The sequence below is a fragment of the Dermochelys coriacea genome, chromosome 3 (genome assembly GCF_009764565.3).
Source record: "Dermochelys coriacea isolate rDerCor1 chromosome 3, rDerCor1.pri.v4, whole genome shotgun sequence".
Lineage (NCBI taxonomy): Eukaryota > Metazoa > Chordata > Testudines > Dermochelyidae > Dermochelys > Dermochelys coriacea.
The window spans coordinates 184,793,119-184,813,982 of NC_050070.1; the positions used below are offsets into that span (position 1 = coordinate 184,793,119).

General features: G+C 44.2%; 1 protein-coding gene and 1 long non-coding RNA gene across 7 annotated transcripts in view; both read right to left on the reverse strand.

The window, feature by feature from the left end:
* Positions 1 to 20,864, reverse strand: part of LOC122459667 — a 1,177,620-nt gene that overhangs the window by 664,402 nt on the left and 492,354 nt on the right. The gene's annotated exons all lie outside the window — the stretch shown is intronic.
* Positions 14,238 to 20,864, reverse strand: part of PPP1R21 (protein phosphatase 1 regulatory subunit 21) — a 68,385-nt gene continuing 61,758 nt past the window's right edge. For 5 of the 6 annotated variants that reach the window (XM_038396010.2, XM_043512303.1, XM_038396007.2 and 2 more), the window contains 2 exons: positions 17,948 to 18,073; positions 14,238 to 14,857 (listed from right to left, as the gene is read on the reverse strand). In XM_038396010.2, coding sequence (XP_038251938.1) covers positions 14,828 to 14,857; positions 17,948 to 18,073 — 156 coding nt within the window. In that variant the 3' untranslated portion in view covers positions 14,238 to 14,827. Of the gene's footprint in view, positions 14,858 to 17,947; positions 18,074 to 19,271; positions 19,436 to 20,864 lie in introns of those variants that run through there. The other variant, XR_006280488.1, reaches the window with a different exon arrangement.

Sequence of the window (20,864 nt, forward strand, 5' to 3'; positions counted from 1 at the left end):
GCCAGGCTGCATATTAATAGAGTTGGAGGCAGCCCGATAGAATAAAGACAATAGTTTTCTTAAGAGGCAGCATCAGGGCTTCAGGGCTTCCTATAATCAAAGTCCAGACATCACATGGTATGTGGGGAGACCTGTATCTTAGCTTTGCATGATTTTAAGGGTTTGAGGGAATGGGATATAGGATGCAGCTCCATTGCTTCTCAGAAAACACCTTCCAGAACATAACTAAGTGGATAACCATACCATTTCAGTGTGTATGATGGAGTTACTGCATAGAAACCTAAAATTTATGGACCAGAGATGAGCCAAAACCCCAATCTCACATCTCAACACTGCCAAAGCTTGAGATGTTCAAAATCCAGAGCTGATTTTTGCAGCTTAGGCCCATTACTAATATAACATAATTGCCCTTTATTGCCTCCCTCAACTCCTTTCTTAATGAAAATGACCAGACTGAAGACTCCTTTCCAACAGGAGTCAAAAAGTCATTGAAATCCTGTCACAAAGAGACAATTTTTTAAAGTCACTTCATCTCTCCCCTAGCTCTTCTTGCAGTTAAATGTTCACCAGCGTGAATACACACATTAAAAAATACGCACCCCAACCCCTCATCCCTTCCCCACACCAAGAGATGGGCTTTTAGCATATCTCGCAGGTTTATAAAGCCAAGCTCTGACAGAAGACAGGAGCAGCGTTCCAATGTTAAGGAACCTTGGCAGAAAGACCATGCCAGCAGCTCCCTCCTATTGAGAGATGGAAGTGCAATTTCAGCCCAAGCACCTCAAGAGCCAGCTAATACACTATGGCACAGGAGGCTGGCTCTCAGGTAAGTAGGTTCCAAACCACTGGAAGACAGCAAAGATCATGGACAGATAAAAGACTTACCTTTTGTAACTGTTGTTCTTTGAGATGTGTTGCCCATGTCCATTCCATTGTAGGTGTATGTGACTTTGCCACATGCACTGGTGCCAGAAGTTTTTCCCCTCAGTATCCGTAGGGGACCAGCTCTGGTGCCCCCTGGAGTGGTGCGCATATGTGCCAGTATAAGGGATGCCACCAGCTCCCCCCTCCCTCAATTCCTTCTTGCCGGAACTCTGACAGAGGGGAAGGAGGGTGTGTAATGGAATGGACATGAGCAACACATCTTGAAGAATAACAGTTATGAAAAGTAACCATCTTTTCTTCTTCGAGTGCTTGTTCACGTCCATTCCATTGTAGATGACTCCCAAGCAGTACCACCGGAGGCGGGTGGGAGTTCATTGATGTGTCGATTGCAACACAGCGCTGCCAAAGCCAGCATCGTCTCTGGCTAGCTGGGTGATAGCATAATGCGTAAAGCCCTTTTGTTACTGCAGACCAAGTCACGGTCTTGCAGATGTCCTGGATAGGGACATGCTCCAGGAAAGCAGCCAAAGACGCCAGAGCCCTAGTTGAGTGGGCCTTCACTATAGGTGGAGGCACAGCCTGTGCCAACTCATAACAAGTACGGATGCAGGTTGTGATACAATTCAAAATCCTCTGAGAGGACACCGGAAGGCCCTTAATCCTGTCAGCTATTGCAATAAAGATCTCGGCCGATCTGCGAAAGGGCTTGGTGTGCTCCATGTAGAAAGCCAGGGCACACCTGACATCTAGAGTGTGCAGCCATCTCTCCTCATTGGTCGTGTGAGGCTTTAGTCAGAACACTGTAAGGAAGATATCCTGGTTGACATGGAAGGGCAACACCACCTTTGGTAAGAAGGCCTGATGGGGCCACAGCTGGATCTTGTCCTCGTAGAATACTGTGTAAGGGGGCACCGAAGTGAGGGCTTTCATCTTGGACACATCTCGCAAGGTCATAGCTACAAAGAATGCAACCTTCCACGACAGGTGGGAAATGGAACAAGAAGCCATAGGCTCAAAGGACAGACTCATGAGCCTGGAGAGAACCAGGTTGAGCTCCCATTCATAGAATCATAGAATGTCAGGGTTGGAAGGGACCTCAGGAGGTTATCTAGTCCAACCCCCTGCTCGAAGCAGCACCAATCCCCAACTATATCATCCCAGCCAGGGCTTTGTCAAGCCTGACCTTAAAAACTTCTAAAAGGAAGGAGATTCCACCACCTCCCTAGGTAACGCATTCCAGTGTTTCACCACCCTCCTAGTGAAAACGTTTTCCTAATATCCAACCTAAACCTCCCCCACTGCAACTTGAGACCATTACTCCTCGATCTGTCATCTGCTACCACTGAGAACAGTCTAGATCCATCCTCTTTGGAACCCCCTTTCAGGTAGTTGAAAGCAGCTATCAAATCCCCCCCTCATTCTTCTCTTCCGCAGACTAAACAATCCCAGTTCCCTCAGCCTCTCCTCACAAGTCATGTGTTCCAGTCCCCTAATCAGATTTGTTGCCCTCCGCTGGACTCTTTCCAATTTTTCCACATCCTTCTTGTAGTGTGGGGCCCAAAACTGGACACAGTACTCCAGATGAGGCCTCACAAATCTCGAATAGAGAGGAATGATCACGTCCCTCGATCTGCTGGCAATGCCCTTACTTATACAGCCCAAAATGCCATTGGCCTTCTTGGCAACAAGGGCACACTGTTGACTCATATCCAGCTTCTCATCCACTGTAACCCCAGGTCCTTTTCTGCAAAACTGCTGCCTAGCCATTCGGTCCCTAGTCTGTAGCGGTGCATGGGATTCTTCCGTCCTAAGTGCAGAACTCTGCACATGTCCTTGTTGAACCTCATCAGATTTCTTTTGGCCCAATCCTCTCATTTGTCTAGGGCCCTCTGTATCCTATCCCTACCCTCCAGCATATCTACCTCTCCTCCCAGTTTAGTGTCATCTGCAAACTTGCTGAGGGTGCAATCCACACCATCCTTTCAGATCATTTATGAAGATATTGAACAAAACCGGCCAAGGACCAACGTTTGGGGCACTCCACTTGATACCGGCTGCCAACTAAACATGGAGCCATTGATCACTACCCATTGAGCCCGACAATCTAGCCAACTTTCTATCCGCCTTATAGTCCATTCATCCAGCCCATACTTCTTTAACTTGCTGGCAAGAATACTGTGGGATACCGTGTCAAAAGCTTTGCTAAAGTCAAGGAACAACACAGCCACTGCTTTCCCCTCATCCACAGAGCCAGTTATCTTGTTTTAGAAGGCAATTAGATTAGTCAGGCATGACTTGCCCTTGGTGAATCCATGCTGACTGTTCCTGATGACTTTCCTCTCCTCTAAGTGCTTCAGAATTGATTCCTTGAGGACCTGCTCCATGATTTTTCCAGGGACTGAAGTGAGGCTGACTGACCTGTAGTTCCCAGGATCCTCCTTTTTCCCTTTTTTAAAGATGGGCACTACATTAGCCTTTTTCCAGTTGTCCAGGACTTCCCCCGATCGCCATGAGTTTTCAAAGATAATGGCCAATGGCTCTGCAATCACATCCGCCAACTCCTTTAGCATACTCTGATGCAGCGCATCTGGTCCCATGGACTTGTGCTCATCTAGCTTTTCTAAATAGTCCCAAACCACTTCTTTCTCCACAGAGGGCTGGTCACCTCCTCCCCATGCTGTGCTGCCCAGTGCAGTAGTCTAGGAGCTGACCTTGTTCGTGAAGACACAGGCAAAAAAAGCATTGAGTACATTAGCTTTTTCCACATCCTCTGTCACTATGTTGCCTCCCTCATTCAGTAAGGGGCCCACATTTTCCTTGACTTTCTTCTTGTTGCTAACATACCTGAAGAAACCCTTCTTGTTACTCATAACATCTGTTGCTAGCTGCAACTCCAGGTGTGATTTGGCCTTCCTGATTTTACTCCTGCATGCCCAAGCAATTTTTTCATACTCTTCCCTGGTCATTTGTCCAATTTTCCACTTCTTGTAAGCTTCTTTTTTGTGTTTAAGATCAGCAAGGATTTCACTGTTAAGCCAAGCTGATCGCCTGCCATATTTGCTATTCTTTCTATACATAGGGATGGTTTGTCCCTGTAACCTCAAATAAGGATTTTTTAAATACAGCCAACTCTCCTGGACTCCTTTCCCCCTCCAGTTATTCTCCCAGGGGATCCTGCCCATCAGTTCCCTGAGGGAGTCAAAAGTCTGCTTTTCTGAAGTCCAGGGTCTGTATTCTGCTGATCTCCTTTCTTCCCTGTGTCAGGATCCTGAACTCGACCATCTCATGGTTACTGCCTCTCAGGTTCCCATCCACTTTTGCTTCCCCTACTAATTCTTCCCGGTTTGTAAGCAGCAGGTCAAGAAGAGCTCTGCCCCTAGTTGGTTCCTCCAGCACTTGCACCAGGAAATTGTCCCCTACACTTTCCAAAAACTTCCTGGATTGTCTGTGCACCGCTGTATTGCTCTCCCAGCAGATACTAGGGTGATTGAAGTCTCCCATGAGAACCAGGGCCTGCGATCTAGTAACTTCCGTGAGTTGCCGGAAGAAAGCCTTGTCCACCTCATCCCCCTGGTCCGGTGGTCTACAGCAGACTCCCACCACGGCATCACCCTTGTTGCTCACACTTCTAATTTTAATCCAGAGACTCTCAGGTTTTTCTGCAGTTTCATACTTGAGCTCTGAGCAGTCATACTTCTCCCTTACACACAATGCAACTCCCCCACCTTTTCTGCCCCGCCTGTCCTTCCTGAACAGTTTATATCCATCCATGACAGTGCTCCAGTCATGTGAGTTATCCCACCAAGTCTCTGTTATTCCAATCACATCACAATTCCTTGACTGTGCCAGGACTTCCAGTTCTCCCTGCTTGTTTCCCAGGCTCCTTGCATTTGTGTATAGGCACTTGAGATAACTCACTGATCGTTCCTCTTTCTCAGTATGAGGCAGGAGCCCTGCCCTCTCGCGCGCTCCTACTTGTGCTTCCTCCCGGTATCCACTTCCTCACTTACCTCAGGGCTTTGGTCTCCTTCCCCCGGTGAACCTAGTTTAAAGCCCTCCTCACTAGGTTAGCCAGCCTGCTTGCGAAGATGCTCTTCCCTCTCTTCGTTAGGTGGAGCCTATCTCTGCCTAGCACTCCTCCTTCTTGGAGCACCATCCCACGGTCAAAGAATCCAAAGCTTTCCAAAGCCGGGTCCCGGATCAATGGAAAAAGTCTTTCAAGGACTTTCAGGAACCTGATCATCATCTCATGCGAGGATACCGATTTACCCTGGATGTGAAGATGGAAGGCCTATATGGCTGCCAGGTGCACTTTGATTGAAGAGAAGGTGAGGCCCTGGAGCTTTAAGTGAAGCAGGTAATTCAGGATGGACTGCACAGACGACTGGGTCGGGGAGATACTCCACTCTGACGCCCAGCAGAAGTGCTTGCACTTTGCTAGGTAAGTCGCTTTGGTGGAGGGCTTTCTGCTCTCCAAGAGAACCTGCTGTACCTGACTAGAGCAGGCTTGTTCCTTTAGATTCAATCACGCAGCACCCGAGCTGTGAGATGGAGAGAGGCAAGGTTTGGGTGCAGGAGCTGACTGTGATCCTGTGAGAGAAGGTTCGGGCAGCTGGGAAGTGGCCACAGTGCTGCTACAGCCAGGTCCACGAGCATGCCGAACCAATGCTGGTGAGGCCATTCTGGGGCGATAATGAACTATGCCTTGTCGCTCTTGATTTTTGAGAGGACTTAGCTAATGAGTGGAATTAGCAGGAAGGCGTACATCAAGGCTCCTGACCATGACAGGAGAAAGGCACTGGAAAGTGAGCCTCTGTTGAGGCCTTACAGAGAGAAGAACTGATGACACTTTGTTCTGTCTGGTGGCGAACAGGTCCACTCGGGAAGCTCCCCACTTCTGGAATAGCATTCTGACAACCTCCAAGTGAAGGGACCATACGTGGTGAGAGAAGGACCTGCTGAGGCGATCTGCCAGCATGTTCCAGACACCGGGAGGTGCGAGGCTCCCAGGTGGATTGCATGCTGAATGCAGAAGCCCCATATACGGAAGGTCTCCTTGCACAGAGCCAACAAAAGAGCTCCCCCTGCTGTTGAAGATGGAGGCTGTGTTGTCCATCAACACCGGCACCACCTGACTGGACAGCTGCGGAAGGAAGACACCACAAGTCAGACAGATGGCTCTGAGCTCCCTGATGTTTATATGTAACATGAGCTCCTCTCAAGACCATAACCCTTGAATCTGCAGCGTATCAAAATGCGCTCCCCAACTGAGGTTGAACCACATCTGAAATCAGGGAGACTGTGGGCTTGCAAACGGCACACATTTCAACACCAGAATCAGGTTGGACCACCATTGCAGGGAGGTGAGTACCGTGGTGGGTTCGTGATGACCTTGTCTATGTGATATCTGGCCGGGGAGTAGACTGACACCAGCTACACCTGGAGGGGACGCAGCCTGAGTCTCACATGGCAGAATGCAGGTATATTGTCTGACATGTGTCCCAGTAGTCTGAGACAGACCTGGGCAATGGTGAGCAGATGGGCAGTGATGCTGGCATCAGATCTGACATTGCCTTGAACCTGGCCTCTGGCAGGAATGCTCTGTCTCGGGTAGAGGTGAGTAGCCCTCTGATAAACACTGATTTTAGTTCATTTATGAACAGACCTAGAACTTGACAAGTGGCTTGCAACATCTCGACACTGTCTGTGTCCGTGAAATATCGATATGTGAAAGTAAGCGTCTTTCAGATCGAGGGCAGTGTACCAAGCTCCCGGATCCAGGGAAGGAATGATGGAAGCCAGGAAGACCATATGGAACTTCAACTTTTTGAGAGAATTGTTGAGGCTCAGCAGGTTGAGGATAGGGCGTAGACCCCCTTGGCCTTTGGGATCAAAAAAATAGTGGGAGTAAAACCCTTTTCCCTTCAAGGGCAGAGGGACTTCCTCCACAGACCCCACCTGCAGAAAGCCTTGTACCTCCTGAGTGAGCAGATGCTCATGAAAAGGGTCCCTGAAAAGGGATGGGGAGGGAGAGGGGAGAAGAGGGGATAGAAGTAAACTGGAGGGTATACCTCCCTGCTATGGTGCTGAGGACCCACTGTCCAATGTTATAAGAGGCCTAGGCAGGGAGGAAGAAAGACAAGCAGTTGGAAAAAAGCAGGGGTGCTGTATCCAGGACACAGGTTGGAAGGTCGCCCTCGAGCACACCCTCAAAATGCCTGCTTATTACCCAGCTAGTTGTGAGTAGAGCTTGAGTGAGCTGAGGGGCCAGCTGTTGGCCTTGCCGGTGCTTGAGCCCTTGCCCTTTCTGTGGAAGGCCTCTGTTTGAAAATGGCCCCCAAACCTGTGGAACTGCTGCAGCTTGAACCGCTTTCTCACAGGCGTTGGCATGTAAAGGCCCCGCAAACGCAAGGTAGCCCTAGAGTCTTTCAGGCCATGTGACTTGCTTTCTGTATGTTCTGCGAATAGTGCCAGGCCGTCAAAGGGGAGGTCCTGGATGGACTGCTGAACCTCCACCGACAGGCCCAACAACTGCAACCAGGTGTCTCACAGAAATGGCCAAGGCCATGGTCCAGGTCGCGAAGTCCGCCACATCTGAGGCCACTTGGAGGGCTGTCCTGGCCATAGCTCTGCCCTCATCCAGAATAGCCAGGAACTCCTTCCTGGGCTCCTCTGCTAGTGAGTCCACAATCTTGACCAAGGACTGCCAAATGTTAAAATCATAATGGCCAAGTAGGCTGATACCACCAGTGAGCTTGGAGCAGGGGGTGTATATAGGTATTCAAATCCCTTAGCAGGAACATAATACTTCCTCTCTGCCCGCTTGGAGATGGGGGCAGGGAGGAGAGAGTTTGCCACAAGTCCTTGATCAGCTTTACACTCCCTCATGGACTGGTAATGTTACCTTGGAGGGGACTGCTGCGTTTAAAACATCAAACATGGAGTCGGAGGGTTCTGCTAACTCCTCAGCCACCAACTGCAGGTTAGATGCCATCCTCAGCCACCTTCTTTAGAAGCTCCTGGTGAGCCTTTACATCGTCCTGGAGAACCGTGTGGGAAGGTCCTGCTATCGCCTCATCAGGTGAAGAGGATGAGGAGGCAGGTAACGGCACATATGCCAACTTCATAGCCTCCACCAGGGGAGCCTCAACCAAGGCTGGCTGACCCTGGGGACCTTGCTCTGACTCCGCTTCTGAGTCCGGGGGCAGGCGGGAGACTGTTGCCAACCGTTTCTCAGATTCCCCTGAGAGTGATTGGTGCCCCTGTGATGGTTGGGGAAACCCCAGGGGTTCCATAGCTGCCAGGGAGCCATTCATTGGCTCTGGTGCCATAAAACCACTAGTGGTCCGATGGGAATGTCAGTGTCCCTGGTGGGTGGCCTTGGTCTGCAGGCAGATCTTCCTCCTCACTCTCTGATCCTGAGGAGGGAGACTTGTCTGGGGAATCAGGCCAGTACCAAAGCTGCCTATCTACCCATTCCCATCACCCCTCTCTCCCCATGGATCTCCACTGGTGACCTGTACCAGGAAGACTGTTCTCGGTGCCGCGCCTCCAGTGACTGGCAGCAGCATTCAGCGGATTGGCAGCAGTACCCTAGCAATTGATGCCTCATGCTTTGAGAGCGGTGCTGCTCTGTGGACCGGGATTGAACAGGAATGAGAGAATCAAAGTCTCGGCTCAGGAGAACATCAACATGCCTGTGGGGATCTGTAGCGGCAAACTGGAAACTGGCAACTTTACCCTCTAGAGTGGTACCCCAAATTTGGGGTTTGACTCAAAACACTCCAGGGACCAGTGTCAGGACTCCGGGGATTGGTGACGCGCCTCCACAGGTCTGCGCCAGACAGCCAGCAATCGGTGCTGAGATCCGGGGGAACGCTGCCTGGAGTCCGGAGAATGACACCAGGCACTCTGACAGGTATAGAATCATAGAATATCAGGGTTGGAAGGGACTTCAGGAGGTCATCTAGTCCAACCCCCTGCCCAAAGCAGGACCAATCCCCAGTTTTTTTTTTGCCCCAGATCCCTAAATGGCCCCCTCAAGGATTGAACTCACAACCCTGGGTTTAGCAGGCCAATGCTCAAACCACTGAACTATCCCTCCCCCCCAATCCGTATCCGGGGTCTGGTGGCACTGCTCAGGCGAGCACTGGTGGGACACCCCGTGCATCAGGGAATGGTGCCTCACCGATAGGGACTGCTGGAAAGGTCCCAGGGCGGGTTTACCCCTCGAATAGGGCACCTTGCTAGTCAGCATGGGAGGCACAGGAAGGGACAATACATCCTTAGCAGCCTGAAATGCCTTTGGTTTGAATGGCACAGCCAGGTGCCACATGCTTTTGCCACTTCCCAGGCGGATCTTTAAGGGGGCTCAACAGCTCAAGTGCTGGAGCCTGGCCACCAGCTGGAGGGGAGGAACTGCCTCACCTGGGTCTTTGCTCTCCTTTGGCTCCCCCCTCCCTTTCACGGGTCATAGGAAAATGCCCTCTCCCGGCCTCTCTTTGCTTTTTAGCCGGTACCAGGGATGGGGATTGGTGCCAGCCAGAAGCCAGTGCTGGCAGCGCACACTGCACCAATGCCACGGTGCTTGGAGCAGTCTGATCTTGCCGGCTCCAAGGCTGGTGAGAGGACCAACTCCACAAGGAGCGCTCTAAGTTGAATGCCCCATTCCTTTATGGTTTGTGGCTTTAAACTTTTACAACTGTGACACTTGTCATTCACATGGGTCTCCCCCAAACACTTCAGACAGTTTTGATGGGGATCACTGACTGGCATACTTTTTTGTGGCATCACAAGGCTTGAAGCCTGGGGATTGGAGCATGCCCCATCCCTAGGCTAAGTCCTCTAGGGGACTATTTTTAACTTATGCATTAAGGAAACTAATAAACTATACAAACTTTCTAAGAACTACATACAGAGAATCACAACTAGACACAGTTGAGAAGGAAAGCTTGCCAAGGCAAGGAGACATTCCAGCACCATCACTGGTGGTAAGAAGGAACTGAGGGAGATGAGAGCCAGTGGCGCCGCTTATACTGGCGCATACATGTGCCATTCCAGAGGGCACCAGAGCCAGTCCCCTACAGAGACCACTGCGGGAAAAACTTCCAGCACCGATGTATGTGGCAAGCACAAACATCTACAATGCAATGGACATGAGCAAGCACTCGAAGAATGGAACATGCTCCTGACATGAAACTCTGCTTATTGCACAGGCTGCCACATCCAGCAGCATCAACTCCAGTTTCAAAGTTGTCACTCCAGAGGGTGTATTACAGCAATTAAATAGACGTGACAAAAATATGCCTTTGTCACTCAGATTATTAGATCACAAATAAAAAGTTTGGGTGGCTTTTTAATAACGTGAAAGCAGTTTTTTTTATTAACTGCAATCTTCAATGCACCTTTTGATTAAACTTTCCAAAAACATCACCTTCTGGCAGAGCTTAAGCTTGGGAAAGTTCAAAAGATCTTTTCACAAAGTTTTAAGAAAGTAGAAAGGATGTTTGAGTGCGACTGTGTGTGCAACCTCCATTAAACACGTGATAGTAAACACTATAAAACATAAATGTAATGATTTGATTTGGAGACCCAAAACAGGGCAACTAAGGTGTGTCTCACTGCAAGGCAGAAGCCTCCTGCACAGGTGACTTCAAGGAAAGAGGACAAGCATACGTTGCCTCTCAGTGCTATTCTATTTACAACATGAAGGAACAATTCAGAGCCAAGATTACTTCTAAAAATGTGAGGAGTACTTGTGGCACCTTAGTGACTAACAAATTTATTTGCGCATAAGCTTTCGTGAGCTACAGCTCACTTCATCGGATGCATTCAGTGGAAAATACAGTGGGGAGATTTATATACATACAGAACATGAAACAATGGGTGTTACCATACACACTGTAATGAGAGTGATCAGGTAAGGTGAGCTATTACCAGCAGGAGAGCGGGGGGGGGGGGGGAACCTTTTGTAGTGATAATCAAGGTGGGCCATTTCCAGCAGTTGACAAGAATGTTTGAGGAACAATCCGGGGGGAGAAATAGTTTTACTTTCTGTAATGACCCATTCACTCCCAGTCTCTATTCAAGCCTAAGTTAATTGTATCCAGTTTGCAAATTAATTCCAATTCAGCAGTCTCTAATTGGAATCTGTTTTTGAAGTTTTTTGTTGAAGAATTGCAACTTTTAGGTCTGTAATCGAGTGACCAAAGAGATTGAAGTGTTCTCCGACTGGTTTTTGAATGTTATAATTCTTGACGTCTGATTTGTGTCCATTTATTCTTTGACGTAGATACTGTCCAGTGTGGCCAATGTACATAGATTCATAGATATTAAAGGTCAGAAGGGACCATTCTGACCATCTAGTCCGACCTCCTGCACAACGCAGGCCACAGAATCTCACCCACCCACTCCTACGAAAAACCTCACCTATGTCTGAGCTATTGAAGTCCTCAAATCGTGGTTTAAAGACTTCAAGGAGCAGAGAATCCTCCCTCAAGTGACCCGTGCCCCATGCTACAGAGGAAGGCGAAAAACCTTCAGCGCCTCTTCCAATCTGCCCTGGAGGAAAATTCCTTCCCGACCCCAAATATGGCGATCAGCTAAACCCTGAGCATATGGGCAAGATTCACCAACCAGATATCTACAGAAAATTATTTCCTGGGTAACTCAGATCCCATCCATCTAATATCCCATCTCAGGGGATTAGGCCTATTTACCCTGAATATTTAAAGATCAATTAATTACCAAAATCACATTATCCCATCACACCATCTCCTCCATAAACTTATTGAGTAGAATCTTAAAGCCAGATAGATCTTTTGCCCCCACTGCTTCCCTTGGAAGGCTATTCCAAAACTTCACTCCTCTGATGGTTAGAAACCTTCGTCTAATTTCAAGTCTAAACTTCCAGGTGGCCAGTTTATACCCATTTGTTCTTGTGTCCACATTGGTGCTAAGCTTAAATAATTCCTCTCCCTCTACTGTATTTATCCCTCTGATATATTTATAGAGAGCAATCATAACTCCCCTCAACCTTCTTTTAGTTAGGCTAAACAAGCCAAGCTCCTGAAGTCTCCTTTCATAAGACAAGTTTTCCATTCCTCGGATCATCCTAGTAGCCCTTCTCTGTACCTGCTCCAGTTTGAATTCATCCTTCTTAAACATGGGAGACCAGAACTGCACACAGTATTCCAGGTGAGATCGCACTAGTGCCTTGTATAACGGTACTTAAACCTCCTTATCCCTACTGGAAATACCTCTCCTGATGCATCCCAAAACCGCATTAGCTTTTTTCACAGCCATATCACATTGGTAGCTCATAGTCATCCTATGATCAACCAATACTCCAAGGTCCTTCTCCTCTTCTGTTACTTCTAATTGATGCGTCCCCAGCTTATAACTAAAATTCTTGTTATTAATCCCTAAATGTATAACCTTACACTTCTCACTATTAAATTTCATCCTATTACTATTACTCCAGTTTACAAGGTCATCCAGATCCTCCTGTATAATATCCCGATCCTTCTCTGAATTGGCAACACCTCCCAGCTTTGTATCATCTGCAAACTTTATTAGCACACTCCCACTTTTTGCGCCAAGGTCAGTAATAAAAAGATTAAATAAGATTGGTCCCAAAACTGATCCCTGACGAACTCCACTGGTAACCTCCCTCCAGCCTGACAGTTTGCCTTTCAGTCGGACCCGTTGTAGTCTCCCCTTTAAACAATTCCTTATCCACCTTTTGATGTTCATATTGATCCCCATCTTTTCCAATTTAACTAATAATTCCCCATGTGGCACGGTATCAAACGCCTTACTGAAATCTAGGTAAATTAGATCCACTGCGTTTCCTTTGTCTAAAAAAATCTGTTACTTTCTCAAAGAGGGGCATTGCTAGCACATGATGGCATACATCACATTGGTCAATGTGCAGTTGAACGAGCCTCTGATAGTGTGGCTGATGTGATTAGGCCCTATGATGGTGTCCCCTGAATAGATATGTGGACACAGTTGGCAACGGGCTTTGCTATCTTGATGGAACATAGCTCTTCCTATGTGCTTGTCCTTGAGGACTTTGCTATCCTTAAAACAGTTGCTGGTAAGAGGCAGTACATAGTCTAGACAAGTATATTCAAAAAAGGCACCTCAGCAATAGCAAATTTGTGACTTGGATTTTATTTTTTATTATGGACTGAGAATACACATTGACTTGGCTAACATTCCAGAGTGAATCTTGCATTTAGGATAGATAAGTGCCATATTATCCATTATGGAATAGAAGTTCAGTGTAAAACATTTAACACTGATTTTTGTCAGACACTATGCTGTGGAAACCTGTGGTTAGAGCTGGTTGGGAATGTGAATGTTTTTTTCCACTGGAAAATGCCAATTCATCAAAACAGTTCATTGCTATTCTGGGCTTGAGGTCTCAATCTTTCCTGTTCCACTTGGCAGAAATAAATATTCATTAGAACAAGGACTTGAACCAGATTCTCCCACTTGCCCAGTGGGAGCCATAATCACTAGCTAAAGAGTCAGTGTCACTTTCTCTGGCCCAACGTTTATTCAAAGTGGAAAAGCTCTAACAGGAGAGAGACCAACCACATTCCAAAATGGCCAATTGCCTGGTGGGTTGGGAACTCATCTGTGATGTGGGAGATCCAGATCCAAATCCTTGCTATGCTTAATTTGGAGCAGAAACTTGAATGCAGGTCTTCCCCTGCCCACATGAATGCATTAAAACAACCAGGTTGTTATAGGGTAGCCTCTCATTTATCAAAAGGTCTCGGCTTCGTTTCAATGCTAACTCATGAAAATAGAGGAGGGATGGGAAAATCATTTCATGCCCACCTCTACCTGTGGTATTAGACTGTGCTGAAAATCTTACGAGAGATTTACAGGCTTCCTAAATTACAATTATGAGTAAACAAGTATAAAACAGATTTTTTTTTTAAAAAGTCAGTGCATTAGGGAAACTTCATAATACCATAAAATGTTTTAACTGCTGTGCAAATTCAGTGTTTAAGTCATGAATTAATAACTTCTAGAGAGTAGTAGATCAGCCTACTCTGTGTGCTGTTACATTGCTTAGACACAGGACTTTAACAAAAAAAAAAAAATCTTAGTTCCTTTTCAACATTTTATGCTCATTTTTTGCTCTGGATTTTACAAGCAAATATTTATACTAGCACATTTTAAAATACAAACAAAATTCCCTAACAAGTCTTTAATGCAGTTTCATGAGCAATTCTTGAATGAACTACTTGTCCTCTCGAGTTCAAAACCCAAGTCCTAAGTACAAGAAACTGAAGTTTCCAATATTGCATATACCCCAAACAAGACTGAGCCAGTTCACTTTCAGTTTGAATTTATTGACATCAGCTTCCCTAAGCAACCATCCCAACTAATTCAGAAGATTGAGAGCAGGAGGTAACAATAAATTTACACAAAATGCACAATTTGCATGGCCAGAAACATTCAGATTCATTTGAAAATTTGACACTTTTTTTTTTATAAAGAACAATGAAGAACGGCATGTATGAATGTTGACAGTTTAAACATTTTATCCAGAAACACACTACCGCACGGATACCAAGTTTAACCCATATTTTGAATTTGAAAATATAAATACTTTATTAGATTACATTAAAATCTAATTTCAAAAAGTGCACAGTAAAAACAACCTAAGGGAATTCTGATGCAAGTTAATCATGGAGTGAAAATTCTTTGTTTTAACTGCCAACATTAAATTTTGTCTGTTTTGCTGGTTACAAGTTCTAAATGTGTCAAATTCATATATGGCACCAAATGACTTATTACTAGGTCAAAACCATCTCTGTTTCCTTTTAAGAGATAGCTCAAGAAGATGACATTGATTTTTCAGCATCTGCAATTCTGTATAGCGGAAGCAACATCTGAAAGACAGTTGATTGACCGCAAACTACCGACTTTTGTTCTTTCTGGAATTTCCCTGTAGTGAAAAACAAACAATGCACGGGAGAACATAATTCATATGAAAATAACAAACAGGAGCAAATCTGATGCCTAAATCACTACCTATACAGAGAAAACATTACAAAAGAAAATGAAATAGGAGAAAAAAAAGTCATTAAATTTCAAAGAGAGAAGAAAAGAAAGCTTCTGTATTTAAAATTTTGTATCTACTCTACAAATTCCCATTACACTTGTTATAACTGAGGGAAGAAAGGATTACCGCTTTCATAGTCATCAAAACCACAAATATTTTATATTAATTAAAAGCTAGAAGAAAGGCACTGGAATTGTGTCCATGTTCTCAGGATTACACCATCATTCAAATGCTGTGAAGGCAAGTGAGTTTTTACCAGTAAATGGTACTTGTTTCTAATAAAAACCATACAGGATGATTATCCAAATGAATAAATATTGGGAATTTTGTATCAATTTTTCTTAAGAAAACAGCGACCTTATCATATTTTAGCTTGTTTGAAACAGGATATTTACAGCACGGTCTGGAGAAGAGTTCTAAATGTATCATTTTCCATTAATAGGATGTCAGTAATTTCAAAATGCATGTCTATTTGCAGGAGTTCATAGTTTAATTGTTTTAAGCAGAACTGGTTAAATGTTGGCAGAGAGTTTGATGCTTTGTTATTTCTTGCTGCTTTGACTGGGAAACAAAACCCTCCCCAAATGTGTAACTTTCACTTTGTCATGCTTCCATATTTAAAAGGGCCTCATTTTAAGTGAAATTGTCAAGTTACTGCTTGAGGACCTACGGTTGGGGGGAAGGAGGGTGTTCTTTACTTTTCAAATGTTTCAGACATTGTTATTTTAATAAGCAAAATTACAGCTTTTGTGCAGTGACTATTTTCCACAGGGATTTTTTAAAGTTATAAAACGGCACAAATAGTCTCCACAAAAAGGACAGACAACCAAGAGGGCATCCTTGTGCTTCTGTATTATGATGGTATTATGACTTCAGATCCTGTTAAAATAACATTATTAAAGGGACACTATTGTTACAATTTATATTTAAAACAGATTTACCTGTATTAATGTGAGATCTTAGATAAATTAAAATAGCTTACGTCCATTTTAAATCTCTTTTGTACTTTTTGCTCAGCAGACTAAATTTTATTTTTGTTTTAGATTGAAATGGATTAAATTTCACTTTCTGGTATTTAGACTACAGACTGGTCAGTCTCACCTCTGTCCCCCCAAAAAATCACGGAGCAGATCCTCAAGGAATCCATTTTGAAGCACTTGGAGGAGAGGAAGGTAATCAGGAACAGTCAACATGGATTCACCAAGGGCAAGTCATGCCTGACCAACCTGATTGCCTCCTATGATGAGATAACTGGCCCTGTGGATATGGGGAAAGCGGTGGACATGATATACCTTGACTTTAGCAAAGCTTTTGATAAGTCTCCCACAGTATTCTTGCCGGCAAGTTAAAGAAGTAAGGATTGGATGAATGGACTATAAGGCGGAGAGAAAGCTGGCTAGATTGTCGGGCTCAATGGGCAGTGATCAATGGCTTGATGTCTAGCTGGCAGCTGGTATCAAGCAGATTAGCCCAGGGGTTGGTCCTTGGGCTGGTTTTGTTCAACATCTTCATTAATGATCTGGATGATGGGATGGATTGCACCCTCAGCAAGTTCGCAGATGACACTAAGCTGGGTGGGGAGAGGTAGATATACTGGAGGGTAGGGATAGGTCTAGAGCGACCTAGAGAAATTGGAGGATTGAACCAAAAGCAATTGGATGAGGTTCAACAAGGACAATTGCAGAATCCTGCACTTAGAACGGAAGAATCCCGTGCACCGTTACAAGCTGGGGACTGACTGGCTAAGCAGCAATTCTGCAGAAAAGGACCTGGGGATTACAGTGGACGAGAAGCTGGATACGAGTCAGCAGTGTGCCACTGTTGCCAAGAAGGCTAACGGCATATTGGGCTGCATTAGTAAGAGCACTGCCAGCAGATCGAGGGAAGTGATTATTCCCCTCTATTTGGCACCGGTGAAGCCATATCTGCATCCAGTTTTGGGCCCCCCATTACAGAAAGGATGTAGACAAATTGGAGAGAGTCCAGCAGAGGGTAACAAAAGTGATCAGGGAGCTGGGGCACATGACTTAAAAGGAGAGGCTGAGGGAACTAGGCTTGTTTAGTCTGCAGAAGAGAAGGGTGAGGCAGGGGATTTGATAGCCTTCAATTACTTGAAGAGGGGTTCCAAAGAGGATGGAGCTCGGCTGTTCTCAGTAGTGGCAGATGTCCAAACAAGGAGCAACAGTCTGAAGTTGCAGTGCGGGAGGTTTAGGTTGGATATTAGGAAACACTATTTCACTAGGAGGGTGGTGAAGCACTGGAATAGGTTACCTAGGGAGGTGGTGGAATGTCTATCCTTGGAGGTTTTTAAGGCCCGGCTTGACAAAGCCCTGGCTGGGATGATTTAGTTGATGTTGTTTCTGCTTTGAGCAGGGGGCTGGATTAGATGACCTCCTGAGGTCTCTTCCAACCCTAATCTTCTATGATTCTATGTATGAAAACAATGAGAAACAAGAGCAGTTAACTTTTCAACTGGATCATTGGGATGAGAGAAAGAATAGCAGCTTTAAACAATATATTGTGACTATGGAGGAGTGACCATAAAGAATATCCACAAATGAATGCTTACAGTGCAACTCTCTGATCTCCTCCACCTTCCTGATCATCCCTCCATGTGCATTTTTTAATAGTATGTTTTATTTTATGTAGCTGAAAAATGGTACTGCTCTTATAAGAAGTCCCCTTTGAAAGCCTAATCTGGTGTGGGGAGGATGCAATAAGCTCTCTACAGTTAAGAGTGCAGGGAACGACAGTTTATGACTACCAGTCATTTCCAGATTCCAAGTTAGGTTCTAAAACTCTCATTCACCTGGATCAGTAGGGATAGGGCTTGAGGTTTTCATGCCAAGTGGCTCAGAATAAAAATGAGCTAGTAACTTCACACTCTACTTGCTACTGCTTATATCATTGCAGCCTGCAGAAACCCAGGCTGCAGACCATGCCCAAAGTAAAATACAACACTTGGTAACTTACCTTACTCATTTTTAGTATATCAATTTCTTCCCTTTGTTTAGATAAGGTTTCATTCATGCTGCATAGATGGTCACTCATCATACTTAGCTGATCTTCATAGCTTCTTTTGGTGGTTGTCAACTCATCCTGCAGAGTGAATGAACAGTAGCTTTCAGCTTTGCCCAATATTACAGTAGCATATTGCTCATGCAGACATGTAAGTTGTCCAACAAAGCTGCTAGGTTGACCAAACATGTGCGTTTAAGCAATTTCTTTATGGAGAAAAGTAACTATGCAAAAATTTAAATGGAAAAAAGTCTCTGTAGTTTTCTTAAATCTTTAAAACTTCATCCATCACTCTCCCCCACTATCACCTCCCAAAACTTATTTTATTACACTATTTTATAGATCATCACTAACTAAGGGTTTAACAACATGGGACAAAAATCACTTAGGCTAAAACCCAGTTTCCAGCCCAGGTGCAATTGTTTTTATTTATCAAGTTCTGCTTAACATTCAGGACTATATGTTTAAAAATAACTGTGCGCCAGCCAGTATGCTTTTTTAAAAAAAAAAAAAAAAACAAAAAACAAAAAAAAAACAAAACAAAAAATCAATCTTAGATAATTGTGGATGAATAGTTTGTGTGAGGGTTTTTGGGGAGGTATATGGATCTTTACAGATATGTACTGAGGGTGCACTGTTTTAGAAGGAATTCAATTTTATAATTATGTCTACTGGCCACCACCAGAGAAATTGTCAAATTTCATCTTACAAGAACTTCACAATGAAAAGAGTTCAGATAAACACTACATAAATCCTGGTCTTGAAAATATACCATGCATAGAAATCCTAAAACTCAAATCCCAAATCTCTATTAAGAACATGGGAAGATACAACTGGGCCCTAAAGGACAGTACTATTAAATATCTGTATATACAGAGTCTTCAGTGTGGTATCTGATTACGTAAGAAAAGTAACAGTTAAAGTTTAAGGGCTGCAGGATCATTTCCTCTCATGCTGAGAATGCTCACTGAATTCAAGGGAACTATCTGTATGGGAGTCTGGGCTGCACAATCATGTCACATCATTAATACCTTGAAATCATACAGTGATTCATTAAGTCACTGGAGAATTTGTGAGTAATTTCTATCCTACTGGTCTTGTTTATGGAGGTTAGGCATAGTACTAGCAATTCAAAAAAGTTTTGCATCAGAAGTCAAGTACTTTAACAGCTACTAATAAAAGTCTACCATTGTAATCATTACTCCAACGGATGGCAAAATGGCAGTCCACTAGCCATATGCCAAAGAACACTAAATGGGCAGCTAGTTGACAATATTACCATATTGTTCTCCTTTTATATGTGATGTAATCTTCAAGTAGTAGTAAATGAGGACTGCACTAAGTCAAATGGAATTTTATTTAAAAAAATCTTATCTTGCTGCAGTGAATGCCAAAGATCAATGTAAGGCTGTTTCAGATGTACATCATCAGTTTGACATCAATCTGAAATACACGAAAGATATTTTTATATTTCAGATATGATAGCAGAGGCATATAAAGTGACATTCAAAAAGCTAAAAGAAAGTACTTTTTCATGGGCGTCACTATCATAAAACTTGTGCAAAGTCACCTTTGCAAGTTTGAGAGAAGAAGATGTGCATTACCTATAGAACAAGGTGCATTTAAAAAAATTTAGGCCATAGCTATATGACTTTAGGAATGTCAATATTAGGACTGGGAACAAGGTGGCATGAAGTATTTCCTAGGTAACCACAAATGTTAGAGAGCCTATTCTTCTACTCAAATTCAGCAATTTCCAGTATTGTCATCATTAACTGAAAGCCTCATAACAGCCACGTGCTTATTATTATTTTAAATCAGTAGCTCTCAACCTTTCCAGACTACTGAATCCCTTTAAGGAGTTTGAGTTGTCTTGCGTATCCCCAAGTTACACCCACTTAAAAACTACTTGCTTACAAAAAATAGACAAAAATACAAAAAAGCGTCACAGAACACACTGAAAAATTGCTTACTTTCTTATTTTTAGTATGTAATTACAAAATAAATAAATCTGAATATAAATAGTGTACTTACATCTCATAGTTTATACTGCTCTATAACACAAGTCATTGTCTGTATGAAGTGTTAGTTTGTACTAACTTTGCTAGTGATTTTTATGTAGACTGTTGTAAAACTAGGCAAATATCTAGATGAAATGATGTAGTCCTAGGAAGACCTCTGCATACCCTAAGGTGTATCAGAGTAGCAGCCGTGTTAGTCTGTATTCGCAAAAAGAAAAGGAGTACTTGTGGCACCTTAGAGACTAACACATTTATTTGAGCATAAGCTTTCGTGAGCTACAGCTCACTTTATCCGAATGCATCCGATAAAGTGAGCTGTAGCTCACGAAAGCTTATGCTCAAATAAATTTGTTAGCCTCTAAGGTGCCACAAGTACTCCTTTTCTTTTTCCTAAAGGGTATGACACATACTCCTGGTTGAGAACCACTGTTTTAAGTGATGGCTACTTACTGGGCTCTCGGTACAAATTCAAGGGATGTAAAGAATTAAAATGTTTCACAGATAATTCATTTATCTTTAATACTTGTATTGAAAAGCACGCCACGTGGTTACATTGTTCAATGCAAAGGCCTCACATTGCACTACTGAATAGGTCCTGTCCATCTCTGAGTCATGAGTATGTGCGTCCTGTATTGGCAACCCTGACAAACTGCCACCTCCTTTCATTGTTCTGTATTACTAGATGGTCTCAATCACAAAGCTGCTTTTTAGTAAAATTGTGAGTTTACTGATGAAGTATCTAAAAAGGAAATTATGGGATTCATTTTACTTTCCACATCTCAATTAAGAAGCCTGCCAACTTACACAATGATAAAGAGGACTATGATGATGTGAAGGAGAAATTAAACGAG